A 23700-nucleotide genomic window follows, 5' to 3' on the forward strand; every position below is an offset into this window, starting at 1 on the left:
CTCGAGATTTTATGGTAGTTGTGCGACAGCTTTTTAAAATAAAAACTAGTTTTAAATCTCTCCAGTCATTTGAAGAGGGAACCTGATTCAGTGGTTCAAACAGGGAACCGGGAAGCCAGGATTCCTGGGTTCCATGCCTGACCCTGCCAATGTTGCAAGACAGGAGAATTATTCAACTCCAATTAGCCCCAGCCTTTCTCTTGTGTAAGAAGGGAATACCGGCGCCCTCGAGATGGCAGGCTGCATGTTTGGAAAGCACATCAACGCCCTTAAACGTACATGCCACATTGTCTCAGACAAGCCATGTCAAGGAAACGAGAGACAGACTCTGTTAGTGCTGAATTGGGGGTAGCACTTGTTTGCCCAGTCTCAGAACTCAGAGCCTTTCTTTCAACCAAGGGCCAACCCTGAAATCCTCAGCTATTCGGATATTGTGCAAGAGTGGACTTTGCAAATGTATTTTTAGCAATAAACCGCCATCAGTAGAGGTGGATTTACCACTGGCCGGTCAATAGTAACAGTCACATGAACCACAAGAGAAGTGCAGGTGGCCTGAAATAGTGAGTCACAAACTGACACACCCCCATGAGATCCTCAAATTGTGTTTTTGTGAAAACGAAGGCCACAAACTGGAGCAAGACCAATGTAAAGTCGGTGAGGGCATTTAAAGGGCTGTTGTGCCTTTAGAGCAGTGTTTCTCAACGGCTTTTTTAAATAAAATACCCCTTTAAAAAAAAAAAGATTATAAGTACCCCCAGTACCTATAGTTTTCAGACACACAATTTTTTCCTACTATTGCAATACACTTGTTTAAACAACTTAATCATAGCTGGGCGAGCAATGAAATGTTTGGGTGTAAAAAGTACAAAAATAACAAAAAATCCGTTTCCTCCAAATTTCAGTTGTGCTGACGTACCCCCCAGACGTCTCTCGAGTCCCCCCAAGGGTACGTGTACCACTAGGTGAGAAACACTGCTTTAGAGCATGCACTGAAGCATCCTTAGGCTTCGTGTCTAATGTTTCCTTTCATCCCCAGTCACCGCCCAGAAACAATTCACCTTTCAGACCAGCCCCTAGGAAGCCAGGCGTGCTCCCTCCCCGCCCCCCACCAAAGCTTTGCTTTGCTGTGCAAAAGGAAGAGCATCTGATTGTCACACACCCCGGGAATGGCTTTTGAGATGGAGCGTCTCTCTACCGGCCCCTATTGCTTTGAAAGCGGAAAAGCAAGCGCTCGTTCCCGAAGAGACGTCCGTGGCTTTAAGAGCTGTCCCGTAGGAGGCTGCCTTGATGAAGGGCCTGTAGGCACTAGTGCTAACTCTGGTAGAACGGCACTTGCTCAAGGGCTTGGAAAAACCACTCCCTGAGCGACATCACTTACGGGGATCTAAGCGCCGGGGTGGACAACGCTATGTTGGTGGGAGAAGCGACGGGAGAGCTGGAACGTAAGAGCAGCCAGAATGGATCAGACCAATGGTCCATCTAACCTAGTGTCCTCTCTTCTGACGGTGGCCAATGCCAGGTGCCCCAGAGGGAATGAACAGAACAGGGATTCACCAAGTGTCACCCATTCCCAGCTTCTGACAAACAGGCTCAGGACACCGTCCCTACGCCACTGATGGATCTGTCCTCCATGAATCAATCTAGCTCTTTTTTGAACCCTGTTAAATTTCTGGCCTTCACAACATCCTCCGGCAAGGAGTTCCACAGGGACAGCATCTGCAATACAGCTGTGCCACTGTAGCGACTGCTGTAGAGCAGCCTTCAGGCAAGGGAGGAAGCACCAGTTTGAATCAACGGCGGAGACGCCACGGCTACCATCCCCAAGCCTTGCAGAGTTCAGACACATTTTGAAGGCACGGGGGAGGAGGGGAGGGGGAAGCGATATGCCTGCTCTCCTCCCCCCCTTCCTGAAATTTCAGCTCCTCTGCATTCCTGGGTCCCAGTCATTCAGAAAGCTTTGTTCTCAGTGACGTGCCAAACCTCTCAGCCGAGCCGAGCAGCCCGGTGCGTGGGAACAGCATCCAGAGTCCCCGTTCCGAGTCCAAAGGCCTTCGGCTCACCCACCTTTTGATACTGCCGGTTGCAGACTTCTGCCAGGTGCAGCCCTGTGACCACCCCCAGCCTGGCTGCCAGACGCTGCAGGAGGAGACCGATGACCGTGGCCAGCAGCAGGACCCAGAGCAGCTGAAAGAGACGCAAGGATGCAAAGTAGCCCCGAGCGAGGAGGCGGACAAGTCGGGATCTGGGTCTCCTGAGATTACGGTGCCCTCTAAAGGCCCCCTTGCTAGCAGAAGCCGGGAACGTAGTCGATCCATTTGAAAGTGCCGGCCGGCTGGGATCCCACGCTTGGTTCTACAAGCCTGGCAGACACACGCACAAGGGGCTGCCGGCAAATAAACCTTGCAAGCCATTTTGTTGCCGTGTTTCACACACAGGCATCAACCTACTCCTCACCCGGGGCAAGGCGCAAACCCCAGCTGGAGTTGATGCTCCTGCAGCATAAAGCGTAGACTACGGTAACTCCCAAGCAACACCGAGCAGCAGGGAGTTTGGCCAAACTTTTCAGTACCACAGTGCTGAGCAGGCCCACCGGCATTTAGCCTGGCACTGGGTCAGCGCCTTCATCTAGACCCGGGCTACTGAACATGCGGCCCACAGCCCATTTGTCTGCGGCCCGTGGTGTGGTTTGGGTTTACATGGGACTCAGCACATGGCCCACAGGTGGGAGCCAAAACAAAAGAGTCGTCAATATAATGGTCTTCTGTTGATATGGGTTTTAGTAGTTAAAATTCATGAGCAATGACAGGCCTGGAAAAGTGCTGTCATATGGGTGGAAATCAGGTAACTATTGCATTTTATTAATATCAGCAGAACTGACTTAACGGGGCCTGTGTGTTGTGCGGTTTTCCTTAATCTTTGTATTCATGCCCGTCAGCGTGGAAAGCTATTTGCATGTGTATTTACATGTCTATGCAACCACACTTAAGTTGCAGCCCGTGGCATGTGCTGGGAGTATCATTGTGGCCCCCGGGGCTTCCGAAATTGAGTAGTCCTGTGTAGATAGAAGCCGCGGTAGACAATGGGAGGAGGGGACTGGGCCCAGATGTACAGCATAAAATTGCTTCCCCACTTGGAAAACGTCCCACTGACCTTAAACCCGGCGACGGCGCCTGACTGTAAATCCGACTCGATGTTGCCTGGGTCCAGGTAGGCGATGCTCATGAGAAAGCCGGGCCCGGTGAAGGCCCAGAGTTTGCGGAAGCTAAACCACGGATGCTGCAAAACGGAAGAGACGATGGAGAGGTTAAGACTCCGCTCTGCACCGAAGCCGGGAGCAGATGCCAAACAGAGCACGGCCTCCAGGCCCCGGCCCTTTTTTAAGGCAAAAAAATTGGTAAGAGGGGCTTCCGAGCTTTTTCAGCTGCCAGCAAAATCCTAGCCAGCCCTGGCAAGCTCTCTCCGGTCCCTTATCGGTCTCTCTATTTTGAATTCCAACGTGCATCCCTTGATTTTGAGACCTTCAGGGTCGCCGCCACCTTAGCTGGGGGTAACAGCAAGCTGACTTGCAAGCAATCCCGACGAGCGCTGGTTTGCCTGCTCTAGACAGAGACAGCAACCGCATCCCGTGCAGGGCGCCTCGTGAAGGACCGTACTGCTCAGCCCAGCTTAGCTACCGTGACTTGCTGTTCTTGGTGCAAGCAAAGCCAATTCCCGCCTGGGATCATACACTACGTGTCTTGTGGAAACAGCGCGGCTGGGAAACTCGACAGAAGGCAGGAGCGGGGCTGCGCCCATCCTCATGTGAGGTGCCCATTCCCTCGAAACAGAGAGTCTGGAGAAGCCTGCCAACCCCGGCAGAGATGGCACAAGGAGCAGTTGCTGTTTCGGGTAAGCAGACCCCCCCCGGCACGGCACCTTCGGGACCTGACTCGCCCGACCAGGCAGTATGCCAGACCAGGGGAGATCAAGCACTCGGGTCTCCGCTTTTCCTCCTGGCCGCCCCGCTACTACCTGGGGCTTTGCTCCCCCAGCCCGGCTCTGCTGCCACCCGGGGTGGGGAGGGGAGGGACTCCAAGCTCCACCCAGCAGTTCCGCTGCCGCCGCGGGTTCTCCCCAATAGCCCCACTGCCGCCCGGGACTCTGCGCTCCACCTGTCCTAATGTGGCAACGCTCCTGGCCACCTGGGGTCACCCCGACGATGCCGGACCAGGGGTGCTGCCGGACTAGGGAAGTCCGGATAACGGAGCGTCAGCCTGTAAATGCAGCAGCCGTCGGATGGGTATCTGGCATCCACAGCAGGTAGCGAACTCGCTTTGTGGCCGAGAGTCGCTCGGTTGGTTTTAGCTGGGTCACTGAACCCCACGGCAGACACTGCCCCTCCTTCTCAGAGTAGCTCTCCATGGAGAGACACGGGCAGCCAGCTCTCCTACCGAGCGCCTCCGTTTACGCCACAAAGCCATCAGGCTGCGACCGCTTTCCCCTCGCAGGCGGGCTGGCAAAGCCCAGGGCCCAGCCACACTGACCTTTTCATCGTCAGGAATAGGGACCTTCTCGTCGAAATAGGTGGCGAACGGCTCATCGCTGGACTCCGGCGGCTGCTGCGCGACCGCCGTGCTGTAGATCGTGCTGATGGCCTCGCTGTGGTCTTCGGGGATTTCCTCTGCATTGACGAAAGGACAGGAGTCAGCACAAGGGAGGCGTCGCTGGTCAGAAATGATGCACGTTCCATTTGAAACCTGCCGCCCGCTGCCTTCCTTTGCCAGGACTGGATGGTCGGGGGGGGGGGGGGGGGGGGAGAAGACTGGGAACACACGGAGGAATGAAACGTAGGGATGGCAAATCCACAGAAAGCAGCGACTGCAAGGACCCAGGGCTCCCCACTCGACACGCGGCAGCTCTCGCGGGAGAGTGAGGCACGGTGGTGGAGGGTTAATTTATTTTGATTTAAAACAGGACGAGGCTGCTCAAGCTCCCAAGGCTCTGGGGGAAATGAAGTTCCGACTCCGCGGCTGCTGGGATTTCACGTGCGAACGCGACTCAGCCTCTCCCGCGCCTTCCTTCAAACCCACCTGAGCCCTCTCAGAACCCCTCCCTGTCTTTGGCGGCACGTCTGGAAGTGCAGCGTGAACCCCTAGGTGCTGCTAGTGCTCTGAATTCAGCGTCCGGGAGGTACAAGGCACCGTTTGTTAGATTTTTGGACGTGAAGGCTCACTTCCCCGCACTCCAGATCCAACAGAGAGCACGCAGCAGACACCCAATCCCGCTCAACTTCCCGGGCAGGATCTGACTTTAGGTTGTAAGTCAGGGACATAGGGTCAGAATTCTAACCAACAACTTTCACATCACGTCCTTTCACTCCACTCCGCACCTCCCCAGCCCCGGACAGAAGCCAAGTCCAGCCCCCAGGTTTTACTCACTCTGGTAACTGCCTCCGGGCATTACGCTTTAGGTACAAGAGATGAAATACAGCATCCAACCTAATCCTGCCTCCTTGGCCCAGGGCAAAAGTGACCATTTAGGACCAGAGAAGTAAAAGCGCAGCTTGGGCTCACTCATGGGCGCTCTCACCGAGTTTCCAGTTGCATCATCAAAGCAACCTGAAGCTGGCTATTCCTCCTCCTCTCCCCGCCTCCCAAGCACTTCACCTGCCTGTCAGCAGGGATGTTTATATATTTAAAGCCACAGCACCTGCCTGTGTTTCTTCGCTCAGTAGCTTTGGTTGCACAACACCTTGCTCAGCTAGTTACACAAAGCTAGGGAAGGGATAGGAACAATCAATCGATTGCGGAGTGGTGCTGGGAAGGGACAGCTTGAGAACTGGCTTCAGCTACGAGTATCACCCATTTGGAACAGCTCATCTCAAAGGTGCACAGCAGGGGTGGGGAACCTTTTTTGGGTCGGAGGCCGCTGACCCACAGAAAAATCAGTCGGGGGCTGGACACAAATGAGAAGCAAAAAACCAAACAAACCAACCCCTGCAGTGATGTGACCCGCCTCCCCGGCCTCAAAACCCTCCCCACATTCGCCTTGCACCCCAGAGCCTAGGGGGCCCCCACCTAGTAGATTTTATGTGCTCCAGCCCTGTGGTGGAGCAGCAGCGGGGAGCCTGGAGCGCCACCGTGGGCTCCCCCACGCTGTGGGGGCTTGAGGTTCCCCACCCCGTGTACGTCCTACCAGAACAGGTCAGCCAGAAGGTCTTAGTTCTACGAGAGAGCGACCCAACAGACAGAGGCACCCAAATTTCACAGGGAAATGCCCCCCTAAATTCCTTAGTTCAGCTTATTGGGAACACTGCTTCCATCTATAACCTTACCAGTTCACATGAGAGGGATGGAAATTGCATCGAGTCAGGAAAAACACTTTGCCTAGAATGACTGTATGGTTGTTTTTTATGAGAGTTTTTGCAACTTCCTGCATGGGTTCCCAAACTGGGGGGCATAAAGAAATTCCAGGGGAGGCGTGAAGTGACCCAGTCCCTCCCCTTGTCAATGCCCCCATAAGTTTTGCTGCTATTTTTGTTTTTCAGCCGCGGTCAGTTCCTTTTTTTTTTTTTTTTTCTCCGCTCAACAAGTTTTCCTGCTATTGGGAGGGGCGGGGGAGAGAGGTGAGGGTTTCTCAAAAATCAAAAAGGGGGTGTAATGCCGAAAAGTTTGGGAACCACTGCAAAGGAGTCTGGTATCAGCCACGCCCGAGACAAGGTATTGAGCTAGATGGACAACTGGTCTGATCCTGTAAAACGATCGCTAAGTTCCTAACGTGCACACACGTGTGGAGTGTTACCATATAATATTTTCCGCTCCTTGCCAGGTGCCATGGTGGAGGACCTCTGACTGGAGGGGGAATCCTGAGACTGGGTCACGTTAACTGCAAAAGAGAATGGAAAAGAGCATTGTTAGGGGAAGAATGCGACACACGGACGCTGCATGAATCAGGGAGAAGAAGAAAGAGCAGCTGCAATGTGGACTCTAGAACTAGCAACTTCTAGCAGGTTAAATCGCAATCGCAGCACACTCACAATGTATACAGCTCTTCCCCGGCTTTAAAAGGGTTTCGCTAATTATTAGAAATGGAGGTTTGCATATGGACCTGAGTCGGAAAAAGCCTGCTTGACGTAAACGTGCCCCTTGGGAACGTAAAATAAGAATCGGGGGGAGGGAGGGAAGCAGGCTACCTAAATTCATTCACGCGAAAATAAGTCCTTACAGTTTCTAGTGCCAGGATTAGTGTTAATTATGACAGACACTTCAACCCCATCGCTGGGGCCTGTTTTAAATGAACGGTATGTGTTCTATTCTGGGGGAGGACAGCGGGTGGGAGGATGGGAAATACTACAGCTCCCACAAAAACTAATCAGTGGGTGCTGATTAAGGCAACTCAACCACGTTACTCCCTCACAGAGGCGCCCCGTCCCAGACAGGGTGACCAAGACTAGTTCAAACCAGATTGTCTAGAGACCAGCAGATTAAAAAAAAGCAACTATAGGTAAACAGCCTGAGTTTAAACTGACTGAAGGCCTTCTTCTTGATCCAGCCATCAAACAAACTGGACCTTCTGTCCAATTTACTCCTTCCTAGGAAGGTCTGGAAGGCCATTGCTCGACACGGGCCCCATACGACTGATGGGTGATCTCCGATAAGCTTAATCGCATGCTTGCAGAGGGTTTTGTTTGGTTTGTTTCTCCATAATGCTGGTACCTTACGAAGAAATGTGCTTGCTTACAAAGAGCTGTGTGGTAACTCCTAATTGCTGGTCATTACATTGGTCACAGCCTTCAAAAGAAAGTAAACGTCAGACACTGGCCTGTTTAGGTCGTCTGGCTTCCTGGGAAAGCAACGGCACAGGCTGGAGAAACCGTGGTCAGGAAGGAGAGAAACACGGAGAGAGGGCAGTGCAGGAACCAGAAGCCCGGGAGGGGGAAAGGGGCACATAGAATCATAGAATAATAGGACTGGAAGGGACCTCGAGAGGTCATCGAGTCCAGCCCCCCGCCCTCAAGGCAGGACCAAGCTCCGTCTACACCATCCCTGACAGATGTCTATCTAACCTGTTCTTAAATATCTCCAGAGAGGGAGATTCCACCACCTCCCTTGGCAATTTATTCCAATATTTGACCACCCTGACAGTTAGGAATTTTTTCCTAATGTCCAATCTAAACCTCCCCTGCTGCACTTTAAGCCCATTACTCCTTGTCCTGTCCTCAGTAACCAAGAGGAACAAATTTTCTCCTTCCTCCTTGTGACACCCTTTTAGATGTTTGAAAACCGCTCTCATGTCCCCCCTTAATCTTCTTTTTTCCAAACTAAACAAGCCCAGTTCATGAAGCCTGGCTTCATAGGTCATGTTCTCTAAACCTTTCATCATTCTTGTCGCTCTTCTCTGTACCCTTTCCAATTTCTCCACATCTTTCTTGAAATGTGGCGCCCAGAACTGGACACAGTACTCCAGCTGAGGCCTAACTAGTGCAGAGTAGAGCGGCAGAATGACTTCACGAGTTTTGCTTACAACACACCTGTTGATACAACCTAGAATCATATTTGCTTTTTTTGCAACAGCATCACACTGCTGACTCATATTCAACTTGTGGTCCACTATGACCCCTAGATCCCTTTCCGCCATGCTCCTTCCCAGAAGGGAAACAGCAGATTTGCCCTAAATTGTGACACAAACAGTGAAACCACAGCAAGGAGTTAGGAAAGAGGGGAAATTCTCTTGTGTGTAGAACCAGCACCCATGAATTGGCATACTGAGATTAAGACCAGCACCCACCTATGGCATACTGAGATTAAGATCATCCTTAGCGCCCAACCATCAGAATGCTCTTCTACCAGACCCCCTCCTTTTGAGGAAGGGGGCAGCGTTTCAGATGAAAGCTGGCGGCCTCCAAATGCCAACTTACAAAAATCCGCAAACACGGATAACGCCTAAGCACGGTATGTAAAACACATACCTGTCCTCGGTTGGATATTAACGTGGTATTTTTGCTCACAATGTTATCTTCCTCAAGTCCATCTTAACAGGGGCATACAAGGAAAAACTTAATTGGCTGTGAACAGTAAGTGAATTTGTGCCCACGTTGAGGTGTTCAAAGCCTAATTACAGTTCACACATTCCATTCTGAACAAATCAGCACAAGAAAACCCACAAGAGACTTTCAGCCTCTTTCAGAGAACACAAGAGACTTCCTGCCTCCTTCAGAGCAATTTACTCAATTGAAATGGCACAGCCCCTGTTCTTTAGAGGGGGCAACTCTACTATTTATCTGCTCAAATATGCTGAAGATTTTAAATGGTTTATTCTAGAACAACAAATGAACGCAGAGTTCTATGTGCTCTATGCACCTCATGGCTCAATGAAATTTGCTACTAAGGATGTTAAAAAGGGTTTATTCCGGTAAACGTGTAACCACTTTTAAGCCAGCTCCTCGGGGAATGAGGTGTAACAGTTAATCCAAACTAAGGATTTAGTTCAGATTAACTTTAAACTGCCGTGTGTAGCCGTGGGCAGTTCGTTTGAACTAAGGGGGATTTAAAAATGGCAGCCGGACAGGAACATGCAAATAAAGCCTAGGATATTTTAATCCTGGGCTTCATTTGCAACTCCGGTTGCCTGATTTGCCTATCTCGCTCGAATTAATAACCTAGTGTAGACATACCCCATTGATTTATCAAGTAGTCGACAGAAATTCCACTGAGTACTCGATTAGCTCACTAACTGCAATTCAACACCCCTATGCAGGACTAGAGAGGTTCAACCTGTATCTCACACACACAACCCTTACAGATCTGAACGCTGCCACAACACAGCATTCTGCTGCAGAGGCTACACTTCTGACCAAGTGTGGTAATTAAAACAGGTGGAAAAGACCACCACTGATCCAATGCCATGGGAAGTACCACCGTCTGCAGCAGCTGCAGCAGCAGCAGATTATGTCAAGCAACAGCAAGATTTAATTCCAAAGAGATTCTTTTAGATCAAGAAGACAGTAGTTCAGGCTTAGACTTAGTTTGCATAAGCCTCCTAGATGGGTTCCCATCTTCAAGGTTAGATCAAACTTTGACCCATCTTAGTTATGGGAGCATGTGACTTATGTTGACTGCTCTTTCAGAACAAGAGCGGCCAATGATTTTTATACTAGGCCTCAAATGTTCCTCGGCTGGTAAAAGCTCAGGATGTTAGATAGCGAGTCATTTAATCAATCGTGTAACCACATCAAATCTTAGCCATAAAAAAAAGCAACCCAAACCTTCCCTGACGTGGCCCCTGACTGAGGAGAAAGGGACTCCGCACATTCCACTCCCACACCGGATCCTGGGGGGGACCCAGGCTAGTAGATTGTGTGCTCCAGCCCTGTGATTTGGGGGTCTAATCCACGCAAGACAGAGGCCGCATCCAGCCCCTGGGCCTTTGGTTTCCCGCCTCTGTTCTACCGGGTAGTAGAGACAGCTTTCAGGTCAGTTTACAGTGGATGTGGTCACTATAAAGTCTAAGGCTCCAAAAGCACCTAAGTGACCAAGAAGTCATTTTTAATGAGAAACTTAAGAGCCTAAGTCTTGCTGACTTTTAATGAGACTTGGGAACTTTTGAAAACTTTATCCATAGATCCACGGAACCCTATTTACAGGGCACAAGCCTTACACGTCCTCCCTTTGGATGTTAAAAGTTATATAGATTTATTTTTTAGAAGCTGTTCTGCTAAAACCTCAATTCTAAAACCAAGTAAGAACAGATTCATCAACACATTGCATTTCCCCCCAAGCAAGTTCCCAGAAGGAAGCAAGTGGCTTATTTCTGCAGCAAGTTCTATTAACACCAACCTCAGAGAGGTTAATGAAGGCAAAAGGGAAGACGATAATCACATGGCAAGCATTCGTTACAGAAAGAGACTGACCTAAATATCTCCTTGCAAAACACATTTCTCTTTGGGCGAGAGATAAACCGGTTTCCTACTATCGCTGCTGACAAGCTACAAGCCCTAGTCCACTTTAAACTCTCCTGACACATCCATTCACCATGCCCATCCGGGCAGCAAACTCTTAGTACACAAGCCTGAAAGCATTGTTCACTGACCTGTTCCATTATTACAGCATACTACTCAAACCTGACGCTGGACCGTTTCCATTCCTCTGTACTAATGTGTGGCACACGCAAGGGAAAGCGTGGAGGAAACACCGTAATATTTCAGGCCACTGCTTCCCACGGCTCCTCATGGCTGCAAACGGCAAAATGGAGTCAACAGGAGCCACGAGGCTCCAAGGCTGCGGCACCAGTAGGTAAACGAACTGGCGCAGCCAGTTAACACGCTTCTCCAAGTGGTTTCGCAGACCACTTTGAGAGACACTGATCTAGACAGTGCTGGGTCCTGCCGTGAGGGCAAGGGACAGGACTTGGTGACCTCTCGAGGTCCGTTCCAGTTCTAGGATTCTATAAGACCCTCTAGATAAACGTGGTCCCTGCAGAAAGCCACGGGTTTGCTCTCTTAGGTCAGAGGAGTCACTGAAATCACGTGTGGGTTTTATTGTGTGCGGCATTGCCAATAATGCAACACACAGCCACATGCTGATCCCATAAAACTCCCTGGAACTAAAATCAAAAGGTCAGTCAGGCTTGCGAGTGCCAATAAACACAGAAGCAAGGGCAAACAGACACGGTCGAAAGAGCTCTCAAGGAAGGATTCACAGAGACCCTGCACCTACCCTCATGGCCCTGGAAGGAGGAATACATTTTTGAGGCTGATTACTAGACAACGCAGCTCTGTCAGGCATTTCTGATGAAGATGTTTCCTCCCAATTATCTTGTTCTAGAACATAGGTTCCCAAACTGGGGGGCGTGAAGAATTCCCAGGGGGGGCGCGAGGCAACCCCCCCATCAAGTTATGCTGCTCCCGGTCAGTTCCTTTTTTTTTGGGGGGGGGGAGGGTCCTCAACAAGTTTTGCTGTTTGGGGGGGGGGGGGTGAGGGTTTTTCAAAAATCAAAAAGGGGGCGTGATGCCGAAAAGTTTGGGAACCGCTGTTCTAGAACATGAAGAGCAGCAGCTGGCCTGCACGCCTCCTTGAACTTTAAAAATGCCAACAGGTAACTTCGGAAGATTGTTAACAGCCACACCCTCGAGTCGCCAAGGCAAATACAGAGCCTCTTTTGTTTAGAGTCGACATTCAATGCCTCTGCAGCCAACAGACCATTCTCCTGGACAAACCCGGACCCAGGCACACACTTCAGCCCAGCCAGCCCTCCTAGGTTCTTGCAACTCTGCTTCCCAGCAGGGAAGCCTGAACAGCTGATGTCTGCTGGCCAGTCACTGTAAGATAGGGGACTTTTTCAGACAAGGAGAAACCTAGCCAGGTCACAAATGGAGAGCAGGTTACAGAGACTCTTGCTGGTGCTGCACTTTGATCTGCCCTGGCTCCTGGCCTCATGAATTTCCCACACTGGAGCAGTTGCTGGTTTTTAAGCAAGCTTCAGGCAGATTTGTAGATCCCTCCCCAAAACTCTGACCAGGGCCACATGGTTCATTTAGGCATTTATACTGTGCTCCCCCACAATGGTATCCCAGCCCCTTTCAACGTCATCTCACACCGACATGCTGCTCTTCTTTATGGTCCATTATTTGGACTGTGGTAGCAGCTACAAGCCACAGTAACAGACCAGCACCTTCCTGTACTAGGCCCTGTTCAAACACAAGCACACGAGATGGTCCCTGCCCCTCCCCCAAAGTTTAGCCTAATCCCTTTGGTATTTCCAGTTCGCCATTCTCCCTCTATTAACAACGCTACCCCCACCCAATGTGACCACAGCTTCACAAGCTCCCACCTTTCTCTGCCCGTTTTCACCTGGAGAGAGCTCTGCCTAACCCGGAAAGCTTGTCTCTAGTCTCTCGCCAACAGCAGCTGGCCCAATAATACATATTACTTCACCCACCTCGTCCGGCTAGTAGCTTGGAACCAATACCGCTACATCACTAGACGTTTTCACTAGTCAGTTCTTCTCAACCACCAAGTGATGCAGTCCACATCCGGACCACAGAAATGTCTCTTTCCTCCCCGCGGAGGCTGAAAGGTTTTGCCCTTCCAAAGCAGTTTCTTTATAGCATTCCTCTTGTTATCTGGGCAGTTTCAACACACAAAGACATTCTGATGACCAGAGATAAGGGGGAGGAGAGGGGAGGAGATGAGTCAGCAAGGCGGGGAGGCAGCTGACTATGGGTAAAATCAGCTTCTCTGTGAACAAATGGTTTCAAACGCCCTTGAGGGGGTTTACATTTGCCCCATCTCCAGGTTGCCTCACTTCTTAAAACATTGCCAATACCGTCGACTCTTTCCAGTTCTGAGCAAAACCCATGATCGCCAGGCTCTGAGCTCTTCTGTTAACGTCACAGCTGTAAATTACCAATGGGCCCTATGCAATGGAGCAACCCAGCCCCTAGACCAGGATGATGGTAGTGCAGTTCCAGATTTTGCTAGTCTTTGTGCTAACTAGGGATGTTAAAGTGCGTTTAAGTAATCATGGAACCACTGGCATTTCTCCGCGGTTACACACAGGGCGGCAGTCTGCGCCCCAGATCCGGCGTGCTCAGGGTGCCGGATTTTAAGCTGGTTTCCCACACATACCGGCTCCCGCCTGCCGCCTGTGCCGCTGCACAGGGGAGCAGGCAGCTCCCTGGGAGCTGGTACAAATGGGTAGTTGGCTTTTAAATTGGCTCCCCACACATAGCAGCCCCCGCCTGCCTCCCTCTGCACTGCTGCCTCTGCAGGATGGTGGGAAGCTCCCCGGGAACCAGTGTGTAACTGTGAATGTTACCCAAAGAGCCCAGGTTAACCGTGTATGTGGTTACATTTCCACGTCCCTCATTCTAACCAGAATTTTTTTTTTTTTTTTAACCGAAGACGCAAGACTATTTAAAAAAAATAATGGGAGGAAAATGGCTGTGATAAAAGAGTCCCAAAAGTGAGAAAAAAACTCTATGGCTACGTCTACACTGGCATGATTTTCCGCAAATGCTTTTTGCGGAAAAGCGTCCGTGCCAATCTAGACGCAGTTTTGCGCAAGAAAGCCCCGATCGCCATTTTCACGATTGGGGCTTTTTTGCGCAAAACAATACCGTGTTGTCTACACTGGCCCTCTTGCACAAAAGCATTTGCCCAAGAGGGCTTTTGCCCGAACGGGAGCAGCATAGCATTTCCGCAAGAACACTGACAATCTGTCAGTGTTCTTGCGGAAATTCAAGCGGCCAGTGTAGACAGCTGGCAAGTTTTTCCGGAAAAGCGGCTCATTTTCTGGAAAAACTGGCCAGTCTAGACACAGCCTGTGTGAAATCAGAATACACCGTTAGCTACGTCTACACTGCAGGCTTTTTGCGCAAGAACAGCTGTTCTTGTGCAAAAACTTGTGGAGCGTCTACACTGCATGTGTGTTCTTGCTCAAGTAAATTTAAAGTGTCGGAAAAGAGAACTTCTTGCGCAAGAGTTATTCTTTTCCCCACGAGGAATAAGCCCTCCTGCGCAAGAAGGCCGTGTGGACGGGCAACAGGGGTTTCTTGCACAAGAAACCCCTATGGCTAAAATGGCCATCAGAGCGTTCTTGCACAAGAGTGTGTCCACACTGCCATGGATGCTCTTGCGCAAAAGCACATGCCAGTGTAGATGTGCTCTTGTGCAAGAATTCTTGCACAGAAACTCTTGCGCAAAACAGTTCTTGTGCAAACAGCCTGCAGTGTAGACGGAGCCTGTAGGTTTCAGCCCTCAGAAGGAGAGCAGAGCCTGCAGCTGCCCAGACCAGACCGTTCTGTTTGTGAAGCTCCTCACACAATGGGATCCCTGCTCACAACAAATACAATATAAATAATAATATTAAGATGTTTCAATTCAAAGCAGCAGCTGTAGAAGTGCAGGGCTTTTTTTTAAACAAAAACGCCTGCCTAAAATAAAAACAGAGGCGGAGGCAAGTTTTGGAAACTTTCCTCTGGAGTGTTCTCTTCTTCACAACTACCGAAATGGGACGCCATTGCCCCGGGCAGAACAGGGCCTAATGGGGTTGTGGCCATGAAGCGGTACCGCAACGGAAAGGGTGAATGGTTAGGCCAATATGTTCTACAAGCAATTAAGATATGACGAGACCTCCCCGACAGTTCATCTTCCAGCTGTTGCCAGTCGTCTCTTTAAGCCCTAGGAAAATGCAACCCACTTTCCATTATTATTTCGCTGTAGATACTGCCACACCCTCAGAGGAGAAAGCCCCTCTTCATCCATGCCCAGCAAGGCAAAGAGGGGAATGGCTATCCACCCCTTCCACAGACACGCCCCCCGCCTTGCCCCGGGATACACAGATCCAGAATCATTCCAAACCTTTTCTGCACGCAGGTCTCTAACGTGACTCAACATAACAGCGACGAATCATTTTCCTTTCAGTTATGTTCAAAGTCCTTCCTACTGCAAATGCCTTCGCTGATCTAAGGGCACGTCTTCATAGGCCGTGCTGGAGATCGACGTGCTGTTGTTCGATTTATCAGGTCTAGGATAGACCCGTAAATCGAACGCTGAGGGCGGCTGCCTGTACTCATTGCAGTCGGCCCTTTCCGTAGCTGGAGTCGGCTTCCCTTTTCGACATATGCTACACAGCTGGAGTGGCGTACCTTCAGCCGGCCTGCCATGGTGTAGACCTGGCCTAAGCTATGAAACCCGCTTTTCCACGTGGGTTTCACTATTCCTTACTAAGGGAAGCACAAAGTCCTGACCAGCGTTTTCAGACTGGAGACTGCTGCTCAGTGATCTGGACTCGCTCGCCTTTCTCAACAGAGGTGCTCCCACAGGACTTTGGGGGAGTTTAAACCCCTCTAAGATTAGTTTTCCTTCACCAAGCATCTAGATCATCAGTTCTTAAACTGTGGGGCAGGACCCCAAAGTGCATTGTGACCCCATGCGTCGCTGGGGTCCAGGGCTGAAACCCAATCCCCACTGCCCGGGGCCAAAGCCGGGCGGCAGGGGTCAGGTTACAGGCCCTCTGCTGCTGGCTCCCTGCACAGAGCAGGAGGAATCAAACAGGGTCAGGCTTCGGTCCCCACTCCAGGGGTTGTGGGGTCATTTTTGACGACTAAAGGGGATCTTGGTGCAATGAAGTTAGAGAATCTCGGAAAAATCATGGAGGGGATCCTCAAGGAATCCATTTTGAAGCACCTAGAAGAGGGGAAAGCGATCAGGAACAGTCAGCATGGATTCATGAAGGGCAAGCGATGCCTGACCAATCGGATTAGCTTCTATGAGGAGGTAACTGGCTCTGTGAACATGGGGAAGTCATATACCTTGTTTTTGATACAGTCTCCCACAATATTCTTGCCAGCAAGTTAAAGTACGGATTGGAGAAATGGACGGTAAGGTGGATAGAAAGCTGGCTAGATTGTCGGGCCCAACGGGTAGTGATCAACGGCTCAGTGTCAGGTTGGCGCTCGGTTTCTAGCAGAGTGCCCCAAGGATCGGTTCTAGGGCCGGTTTTATTCAACATCTTTATCAATGACCTGGATGAGGGGATGGATTACACCCTCAGCAAGTCGGCAGGTGACACTAAGCTGGGGGAGAGGTAAGGACAGGGTCCAGAGCGACCTAGACAAATTAGAGGATTGGATGAGAGGAAAGTGACGAGTGAGGGGGGATTTGAGAGCAGCCTTCAACTTCCTGAAGGGGGTTCCAAAGAGGATGGAGAGAGGCTGTTCTCAGTGGTGACAGATGGCAGAACAAGGAGCAATGGGCTCAAGTCGCAGTGGGGGAGGTCCAGGTTGGATATTGAAAATCTATTTCCCTAGGCGGGTGGGGAAGCGCTGGGCTGAGTTCCCTAGGGAGGGGGTGGAATCTCCATCCCTAGGGGTTTTTAAGTCTCGGCTTGACAAAGCCCTGGCTGAGTTGATTGAGTTGGGATTGGTCCTGCCTTGGGGAGGGGGCTGGACTCAATGACTCCTGAGGTCTCTTCCCGCCCTAGGATTCTATGAACCCCCCATCTAGCTCTTAGAGTCCTGTGTTGGTTTCACCATGGGAATTCTACCCCCAAATGTTCAGTTATACCTGACCCTTCACTACAGAGGCATTTGCTCTTGCAGGTTAGGTACAGGAGCCCCTGGCAGCTCTTACCACATTTAAAAAGCAGAGGCGCAGTGTCCAGGACCTGACGCGAGCCAAGACTGCTCGGTCCCGGTTCACACCAGGTTCCCCGCTGTGCTTCTGCCTCTCCTGCCCTCCAGGGAGCCAGTGCTGGGGGGAAAACGGGGTTTAAGCTGGCTCTCCCCAGCACCGGCTCCTGCTTCCCCTCTTGCTGCTTCCGAGGGGGGAGGGAGTAGTCCCTTCCTGGCAGCCCCCTCCTACACACTGAATCCATTTCGGCCTTATCCCAGAGCCTGGTGCCCCCCAAAATCTACTGTCCCAGGACCCCAAGGATCTGGGGTTCTAGGGGAATATAAACAGTGTCATTCTGCATCTCAATCTGGGACCAGGTCAGCGAGGTGGCTGGTTTTGGGGTTTTTTTGCTTCTCACTTTTGTGCAGCCCCCGACTGATTTTTCTGAGAGTCAGTAGCCTCCGATCCGAAAAAGGTTCCCCACCCCTGGACTACAGCGACCCACCCTGGTCTGTACCTGGCACTCTGTTGTATTGCGTTCACCAGAAAGTACTGCAACGGAAACATGTGCTTCACGGGCTCTCTCAGCTTTCCCAGAACACTAAAATAACGTTGCGTCCCACTTTGCACTGTGCATAGCGAGCCCTGGAGTTTGGACCCGAAGACACATGATGTGGCTTTGTGACGATAACACTAAGCCAAATAATAATCCATGTTTCATAGTGAAGATAGGGAGACACACATGATGTCGCCACATTTCAAACAAAGTGTGGCGGGGGGAGTCCGTTATTTTTTGTCAAGGTCCACATTTTTTGGTCAAGGCATAGTCAAGGCCCATCAGCTAACAATAAGCAAACAAAAGGGTTTTGCAATCCGTTCCAAAGCAGCTGTTGGTCCAGTTTTGGCCCATTGTCTGCCCCAGAGGTTACACGATCTCGGTGCCCCTAAACAGTGAGCCCAGTTGTAATTCAAAGGTATTTATGCAGCATCAACCCTTGTTATCTAGGCGTATTTTGCCCTGCAAGCCAAGCACAACTCTTTAGGTGCCTTCCCTGGATCATTTTTCTTGCCACATGACACCAGTTGCAGAACAGACAAATATTTTCTATTAGCCTTGGAAGGTGTTTCCTAGTAGCAGAAGCCTGTTCACTGAGCAGAGGCATCAAATGGAACCTCGACAAGAGCAAACGGTGCTCTACTCCTATCACAGCACTTAAAAAAAAAAACCAGGGGACGTATGATTGGGAGAACATAAGAACGGCCGTACTGGGTCAGACCAAAGGTCCATCTAGCCCAGTATCCTGTCTGCCGACAGTGGCCAGCACCAGGTGCCCCAGAAAGGGTGGACCGAAGACAATGATCAAGCGATTTGTCTCCTGCCATCCCTCTCCAGCCTCTGACAAACAGAGGCCAAGGACACCATTTTATCCCCTGGCTAATAGCCTTTTATGGACCTAACCTCCATGAAATTATCTAGCTTCTCTTTAAACTCTGTTATACTCCTAGCCTTCACAGCCTCCTCTGGCAAGGAGTTCCACAGGTTGACTACACGCTGTGTGAAGAACTTTCTTTTATTAGTTTTAAACCTGCTACCCATTCATTTCATTTGATGTCCTCTAGTTCTTCTATTTAGGGAACTAATAAATAACTTTTCTTTATTCACACTCTCCACACCACTCATGATTTTATAGACCTCTATCATATCCCCCCTCAGTCTCCTCTTTTCTAAACTGAAAGTCCCAGTTGCTTTAGCCTCTCCTCATATGGGACCCGTTCCAAACCCCTAATCATTTTGGTTGCTGTTTTCTGAACCCTTTCTAAGGCCAAAATATCTTTTTTGAGGTGAGGAGACCACATCTGTACTTCCTTTCCACCACTAGACTAGTATGGGTTGTCAGAGCAGGAGAAACTGGGAGTCTGGATTCCTGGGTTTTGTCATTGCCTTTGAATCTTAGAATCTAGGGCTGGAAGAGACCTCAGGAGTCATCGAGTCCAGCCTCCTGCCCCAAACAGGATCAACCCCAACTAAATCATCCCAGCCAGGGCTTTGTCAAGCTGGGACTTAAAAACCTCTAGGGATGGAGATTCCACTCCCTCCCTAGGGAACCTAGCCCAGCGCTTCCCCATCTTAGGGAAAGAGTTTTTCCTAATCCCTGCAAACCACCTCTCTTCATTCTTCAGTTTCCCCATCTGTAAAAAGAAGTTAGCATTTGGGAAGTAAAATCCCATGTCATTGGTTAACTGGTTAAATGTGCCCCCACCCTCTGTTGCAGGTGGGCTGGAGCAGCTCAGAGCCCCTGCCGGTGACTCCCCCATGGACAGGGGCTGCTCTGGGTGTCTGGAGCAACCTCTGCTGGCGACGCGGGGCAAAAACAGTCACCTGCCCAAGGCTCCAGCCCCCACCAGTTAACCTTACATATCCCTGCTTAACATAAACTTACATTACTAACAGGTCTTGGCTGAGTCCATTTAGATTGTAAACTCACTGAAGCAAGCGATCTGCTCTCTGAGCTGGCCTTTAAAGCACCAAGCAGCCTTGCGGCACTAAAAACAGGCTGCAAAATCCTGCTGAGAGCTGAAGCCGGTAACACTAATGGCCACACAGCTACAGGACACCACAAGGTCACAGCCCACAGGGGAGAATGCCAGGCCATCCACACATGGTCACTGCGCCCCGCCATGCAAGGACAGTGCCTGGCGTGCTGAGTGCCGCTCGCCGCCAAGGGGCACTGTGCAAGGAAGAGAGCGACCGTGAGATGAACATCAAGGATCCGGCTGTACACACTTGAGTCACAAGTCAGCGTCATTCCCTCCACTCTGTCACCTCTTCCCTACGTCGGCCCGATGGCCCGGAAGCATCCGTGAACCAAACCCCCGCAACCCACCCACCCCATCTCCAGCAGCCCCAGGGAGTCGCCGCTGCCCCTTCTCGGAGGCATGCACCTGCCACCAGCCTGCTGCCCCTTTCCCGTCCCAGGGATCTGCACCAGCCCCCCTACCGCTGCGCTCCCACCCCCACCAAACGCCAGCTCCCCCGACCGCCCCTCCAAGGGTAGGCGCCTTCACAGGGCCCTGCAGGGCCAGAATCCCCCAAGAATACTCTGGTCCCTGGGTACCAGCTCCCCCTGCCCCCCCCCCCGTGCCAGCTCCTCCCCCACCACTGCCCTCCTCTGCCAGCCCCTCCCCCACCTCTGCCCCTCCCCCACCAGCCCCTCCCCTCTGCCAGCCCCTCCCCCACCACTGCTCCCCTCTGCCAGCCCCTCCCCCACCTCTGCCCTCCCCTCTGCCAGCCCCTCCCCTCTGCCAGCCCCTCCCCCACCACTGCTCCCCTCTGCCTGCCCCCCCACCTCTGCCCTCCACGTGCCAGCCCCTCCCCTCTGCCAGCCCCTCCCCCACCTCTGCCCCTCCCCCCCACGCCAGCCCGGCGCTCACCGCCCCGCTCCGGATCCGCCGCCGCCCGGCCCCGCGGGCCTCCCCTGGGGCCTCCCGCGCTCCATGTCTCTCGGCCCCGGCCCCGTTCCCGGCCCCGCCCCCTCACCGCCGGGCCCCGCCCCCGCTCACCCCTGGCCCCGCCCTCTTTGGCCGCGCAGCGGCCGACTCCCCCCCTCCCTGCGTGCTGACGTTGCCGCGCAGGGGTTACGCCGACACCGATGCCTCGTTGACGCGCAGGGGCAGCCCAGCCCACTCATGCTGCGGCTGCGCAGTGGTGCCGCGTCTCCCGGTGCGGCTCCGCCGTGGGGACACGGGGCCCCCTGGTGCAGCTCCACCGTGGGGACACTGAGTCTCCAGGTGCAGCTCCAGCTTGGGAACACAGGGCTCCCCGGTGCAGCTCCACCGTGGGGACACGGGGCCCCCTGGTGCAGCTCCACCATGGCCTGCTGGCAGAATTCTGCACTGGAGACACACGGTCCGTAGTTGGGACCAGGACCTGCCAGTGCAGCTCCGAAGTGGGACCAAAGGCTCCACCCTGGGGATGCACAGAGGCCCTCTGGTGCAGCGCCATACTGGGGAAACTGAGGCAGGGAGCACTGCCTCTTGTCCAGAAACATGCAGAAGGGCAGTGTCGGAGCGAAAACTAGAACCCAGACCACCTGAGGCCCAGCCCAACAACATTGCTTGGCCCTAGTGAGCAACAGACCGATGCAACAGGGAGCTCTCCAAGGGGAGATGGCTGTATCCCAGGGGTGGGCAAATACTGGTCTGTAGACTGGATGTGGGTCCCCAAGGTTAGTCCCTGGTGAGCCCCCTTTGCTCTATTCACCGGGGCCTCTGCAGCTATTGCAGCTTCCATCGGCCGTGGACCATCATACCCAGCTAATGGGAGCTGCAGGAAGCAGTGTCCCGATCCGCCCCGTTCCCATTGCTGGCGGTAATCCGTGGCCAACGGGCGCGCTGCAGAAACACAATTAAATATAGTAGTGGCCCACCAGAGGCTAACCCTGGCAAACGGCTGCCGTTTTATTACCCATTCTACTGTAACCCCTTTTTGGCCCTATTGCAATCACAAAGACAGATCTCCGCTCTGGGAAGTTCAAGGCCTAATCAGACCACATGGAGGCAGCATAGTCCCTAAAAGCTCTTTCCCCTTTCAGAGAAATGTTACCCAAGCCTCCTTTGGAGCAGAAAGATAACAGAGCAGCGTTTACCCGCAAGGAACAGGAGGATGGGCATTGGGGTATCTGCTGCCTGTCTTTGGGGAGCTCCAGGTGAAGTGCTTTAGCCCTGACTCGCAAAGGGCACTGAGCGCTTACTGCTGCTGCTGACTTCAATAATCGACAGGGTGGGTGAGTGAGGTGATGGCTTTTATGGGCCCTGCTTCTGGGGAGAGAGAGAAGCTATTGAGCTACACAGAGCTCTCCTTCAGCTCTGGGAAATATACTCTGTGGCTACATCTAGACTGGCATGATTTTCCGGAAATGCTTTTAACGGAAAAGTTTTCCGTTAAAAGCATTTTCAGAAAAGAGTGTCTAGATTGCCAGGATGCTTTTCCGCAAAAGCACTTTTTGTGGAAAAGTGTCCATGGCCAATCCAGACGCGCTTTTCCGCAAAAAAGCCCCGATCGCCATTTTCGTGATCGGGGCTTTTTTGTGCAAAACAAATCTCAGCTGTCTACACTGGCCCTTTCGCGCAAAAGTTTTGCGCAAAAGGGACTTTTGCCTGAATGGGAGCAGCATAGTATTTCCGCAAGAAGCACTGATTTCTTACAGTAGGAAGTCAGTGCTTTTGCGGAAATTCAAGCGGCCAGTGCAGACAGCTGGCAAGTTTTTCCGGAAAAGCGGCTGATTTTCCGGAAAAACTGGCCAGTCTAGACACGGCCCGTGTGTCACTGCTAAGCGCAAGAGCGATTGTTTAGCATGAATACTTAGCACATATTCTAAGGCAGATGTTCTCAGCCTTTTTCTTTCAGTGCCACCCTCCCCACTTCCCCCGCTTGCTATAAAAACTCCATGGCCCACCTGTGCCACAACTGGCTTTCTGCATATAGAAGCCAGGGCCAGCATTAGGAAGTTGTAAGCTCGGCAATTGCCTGGTGCCCCAGCTCAGAGGAGAAACTACATTGCTCAGATTTTGTCTTCAATTCGGTAAATTCATCCAAGAGTTTGGTGATGGCAGAGGGTACATTTAAAATGCAGAGCTGCAGAAGCAGTAGCATACACCCTCCCCCCCTTATCGACTAATTGAGTAGTCGCTGGAAATTCCATCAACTACTCGATTAGCTAATTAACCATTACTTAACATCCCTCATTTTAGTTTGCCGGACGTCCACTTATCATGGCTGTGGCCCAGTTTCCCGCGGTCCCATGAAGTTTGTTTGCAGCCCCCAGCTCAGTGTTCTGGGCTGTTATTTAGCTTTAATTTACTCCCAAATGTCTTCTAGGAGCCTAATAAGCAGCGGAAGTGTTGGGAATGCTGCCAGATAATACTGAACTCCTGTGGTCCAGCAAATGTTCTGGTTCAGCACTGGTCAGGTCCCCAGGGTACCAGACTAGAGAGGTTCAACTTGGGTCTGGTAAGCTGGAAGGCTTTTCACTTTTAAGTTAACAGATCCAATCTGGGGGAAGAGTCCCAGTCTGCCAGCAGCAACAGCCCACGGTGGGAGTCTTAAGGAATGGTCAGAATAAGAACAAGAAGAGGGGCCAGTTGAGCACTAAGACCCAGGAAAGGCATTGCCTTCCTTTGCCTCATATCCGCAGCCACGGACCGACCCTCTCAATTAAGGAAACCTCTCATTAGAAATAGATATCCTAGCTCTACCCCGCTCTCAGAACACTTACCCGGCTCACAGATTGGAGAACTGTGGTCCATAATATATTTCTTAGTCATAATGCAGAAGTGGTGTTTGCCTCTTACCCTGCAGCTCCTTGGACACAGTAGCGGAGTTCACGCTGCTTCTGTCCTTATACAACCCTCTGATAAGATAAGGGTACTTCAGGAATTGGCTGGCACTGGGCAAAGCTGGTTGAAAGAGCTAAGAAACCCACTGGAATGCTGTTTTCCAAACCAATTAACCCTGGTGTGCTCTTATCGCTGTGAAAATAACTGACTGGGCTGTTATTAATGGATAATTAATTGAATCTCAGAAACCTTGGTCCTTTCTAAGCCAGCG

At 51.6% G+C, this 23700-nt stretch overlaps 1 protein-coding gene across 4 annotated transcripts in view; it reads right to left on the reverse strand.

The window, feature by feature from the left end:
• SLC11A2 (solute carrier family 11 member 2) overlaps positions 1 to 20615 on the reverse strand; it is a 42357-nt gene extending 21742 nt beyond the window's left edge. Inside the window, exons 1-5 of one of the 4 annotated variants that reach the window (XM_075901700.2) lie at positions 20526 to 20615; positions 6781 to 6864; positions 4524 to 4660; positions 3151 to 3276; positions 2065 to 2184 (exon numbers count right to left, since the gene is read on the reverse strand). In XM_075901700.2, the coding sequence (XP_075757815.2) occupies positions 2065 to 2184; positions 3151 to 3276; positions 4524 to 4660; positions 6781 to 6814 (417 nt within the window). In that variant the 5' untranslated portion in view covers positions 6815 to 6864; positions 20526 to 20615. Of the gene's footprint in view, positions 1 to 2064; positions 2185 to 3150; positions 3277 to 4523; positions 4661 to 5417; positions 5607 to 6780; positions 6865 to 12915; positions 13101 to 15338; positions 15491 to 20525 lie in introns of those variants that run through there. The other 3 variants (XM_075901702.2, XM_075901701.2, XM_075901704.2) reach the window with 3 other exon arrangements.
• Positions 20616 to 23700: the final 3085 nt, after the last annotated feature.

Source organism: Pelodiscus sinensis, chromosome 31 (assembly GCF_052426305.1).
Source record: "Pelodiscus sinensis isolate ZL-2025 chromosome 31, ASM5242630v1, whole genome shotgun sequence".
Classification (NCBI taxonomy): Eukaryota; Metazoa; Chordata; order Testudines; family Trionychidae; genus Pelodiscus; species Pelodiscus sinensis.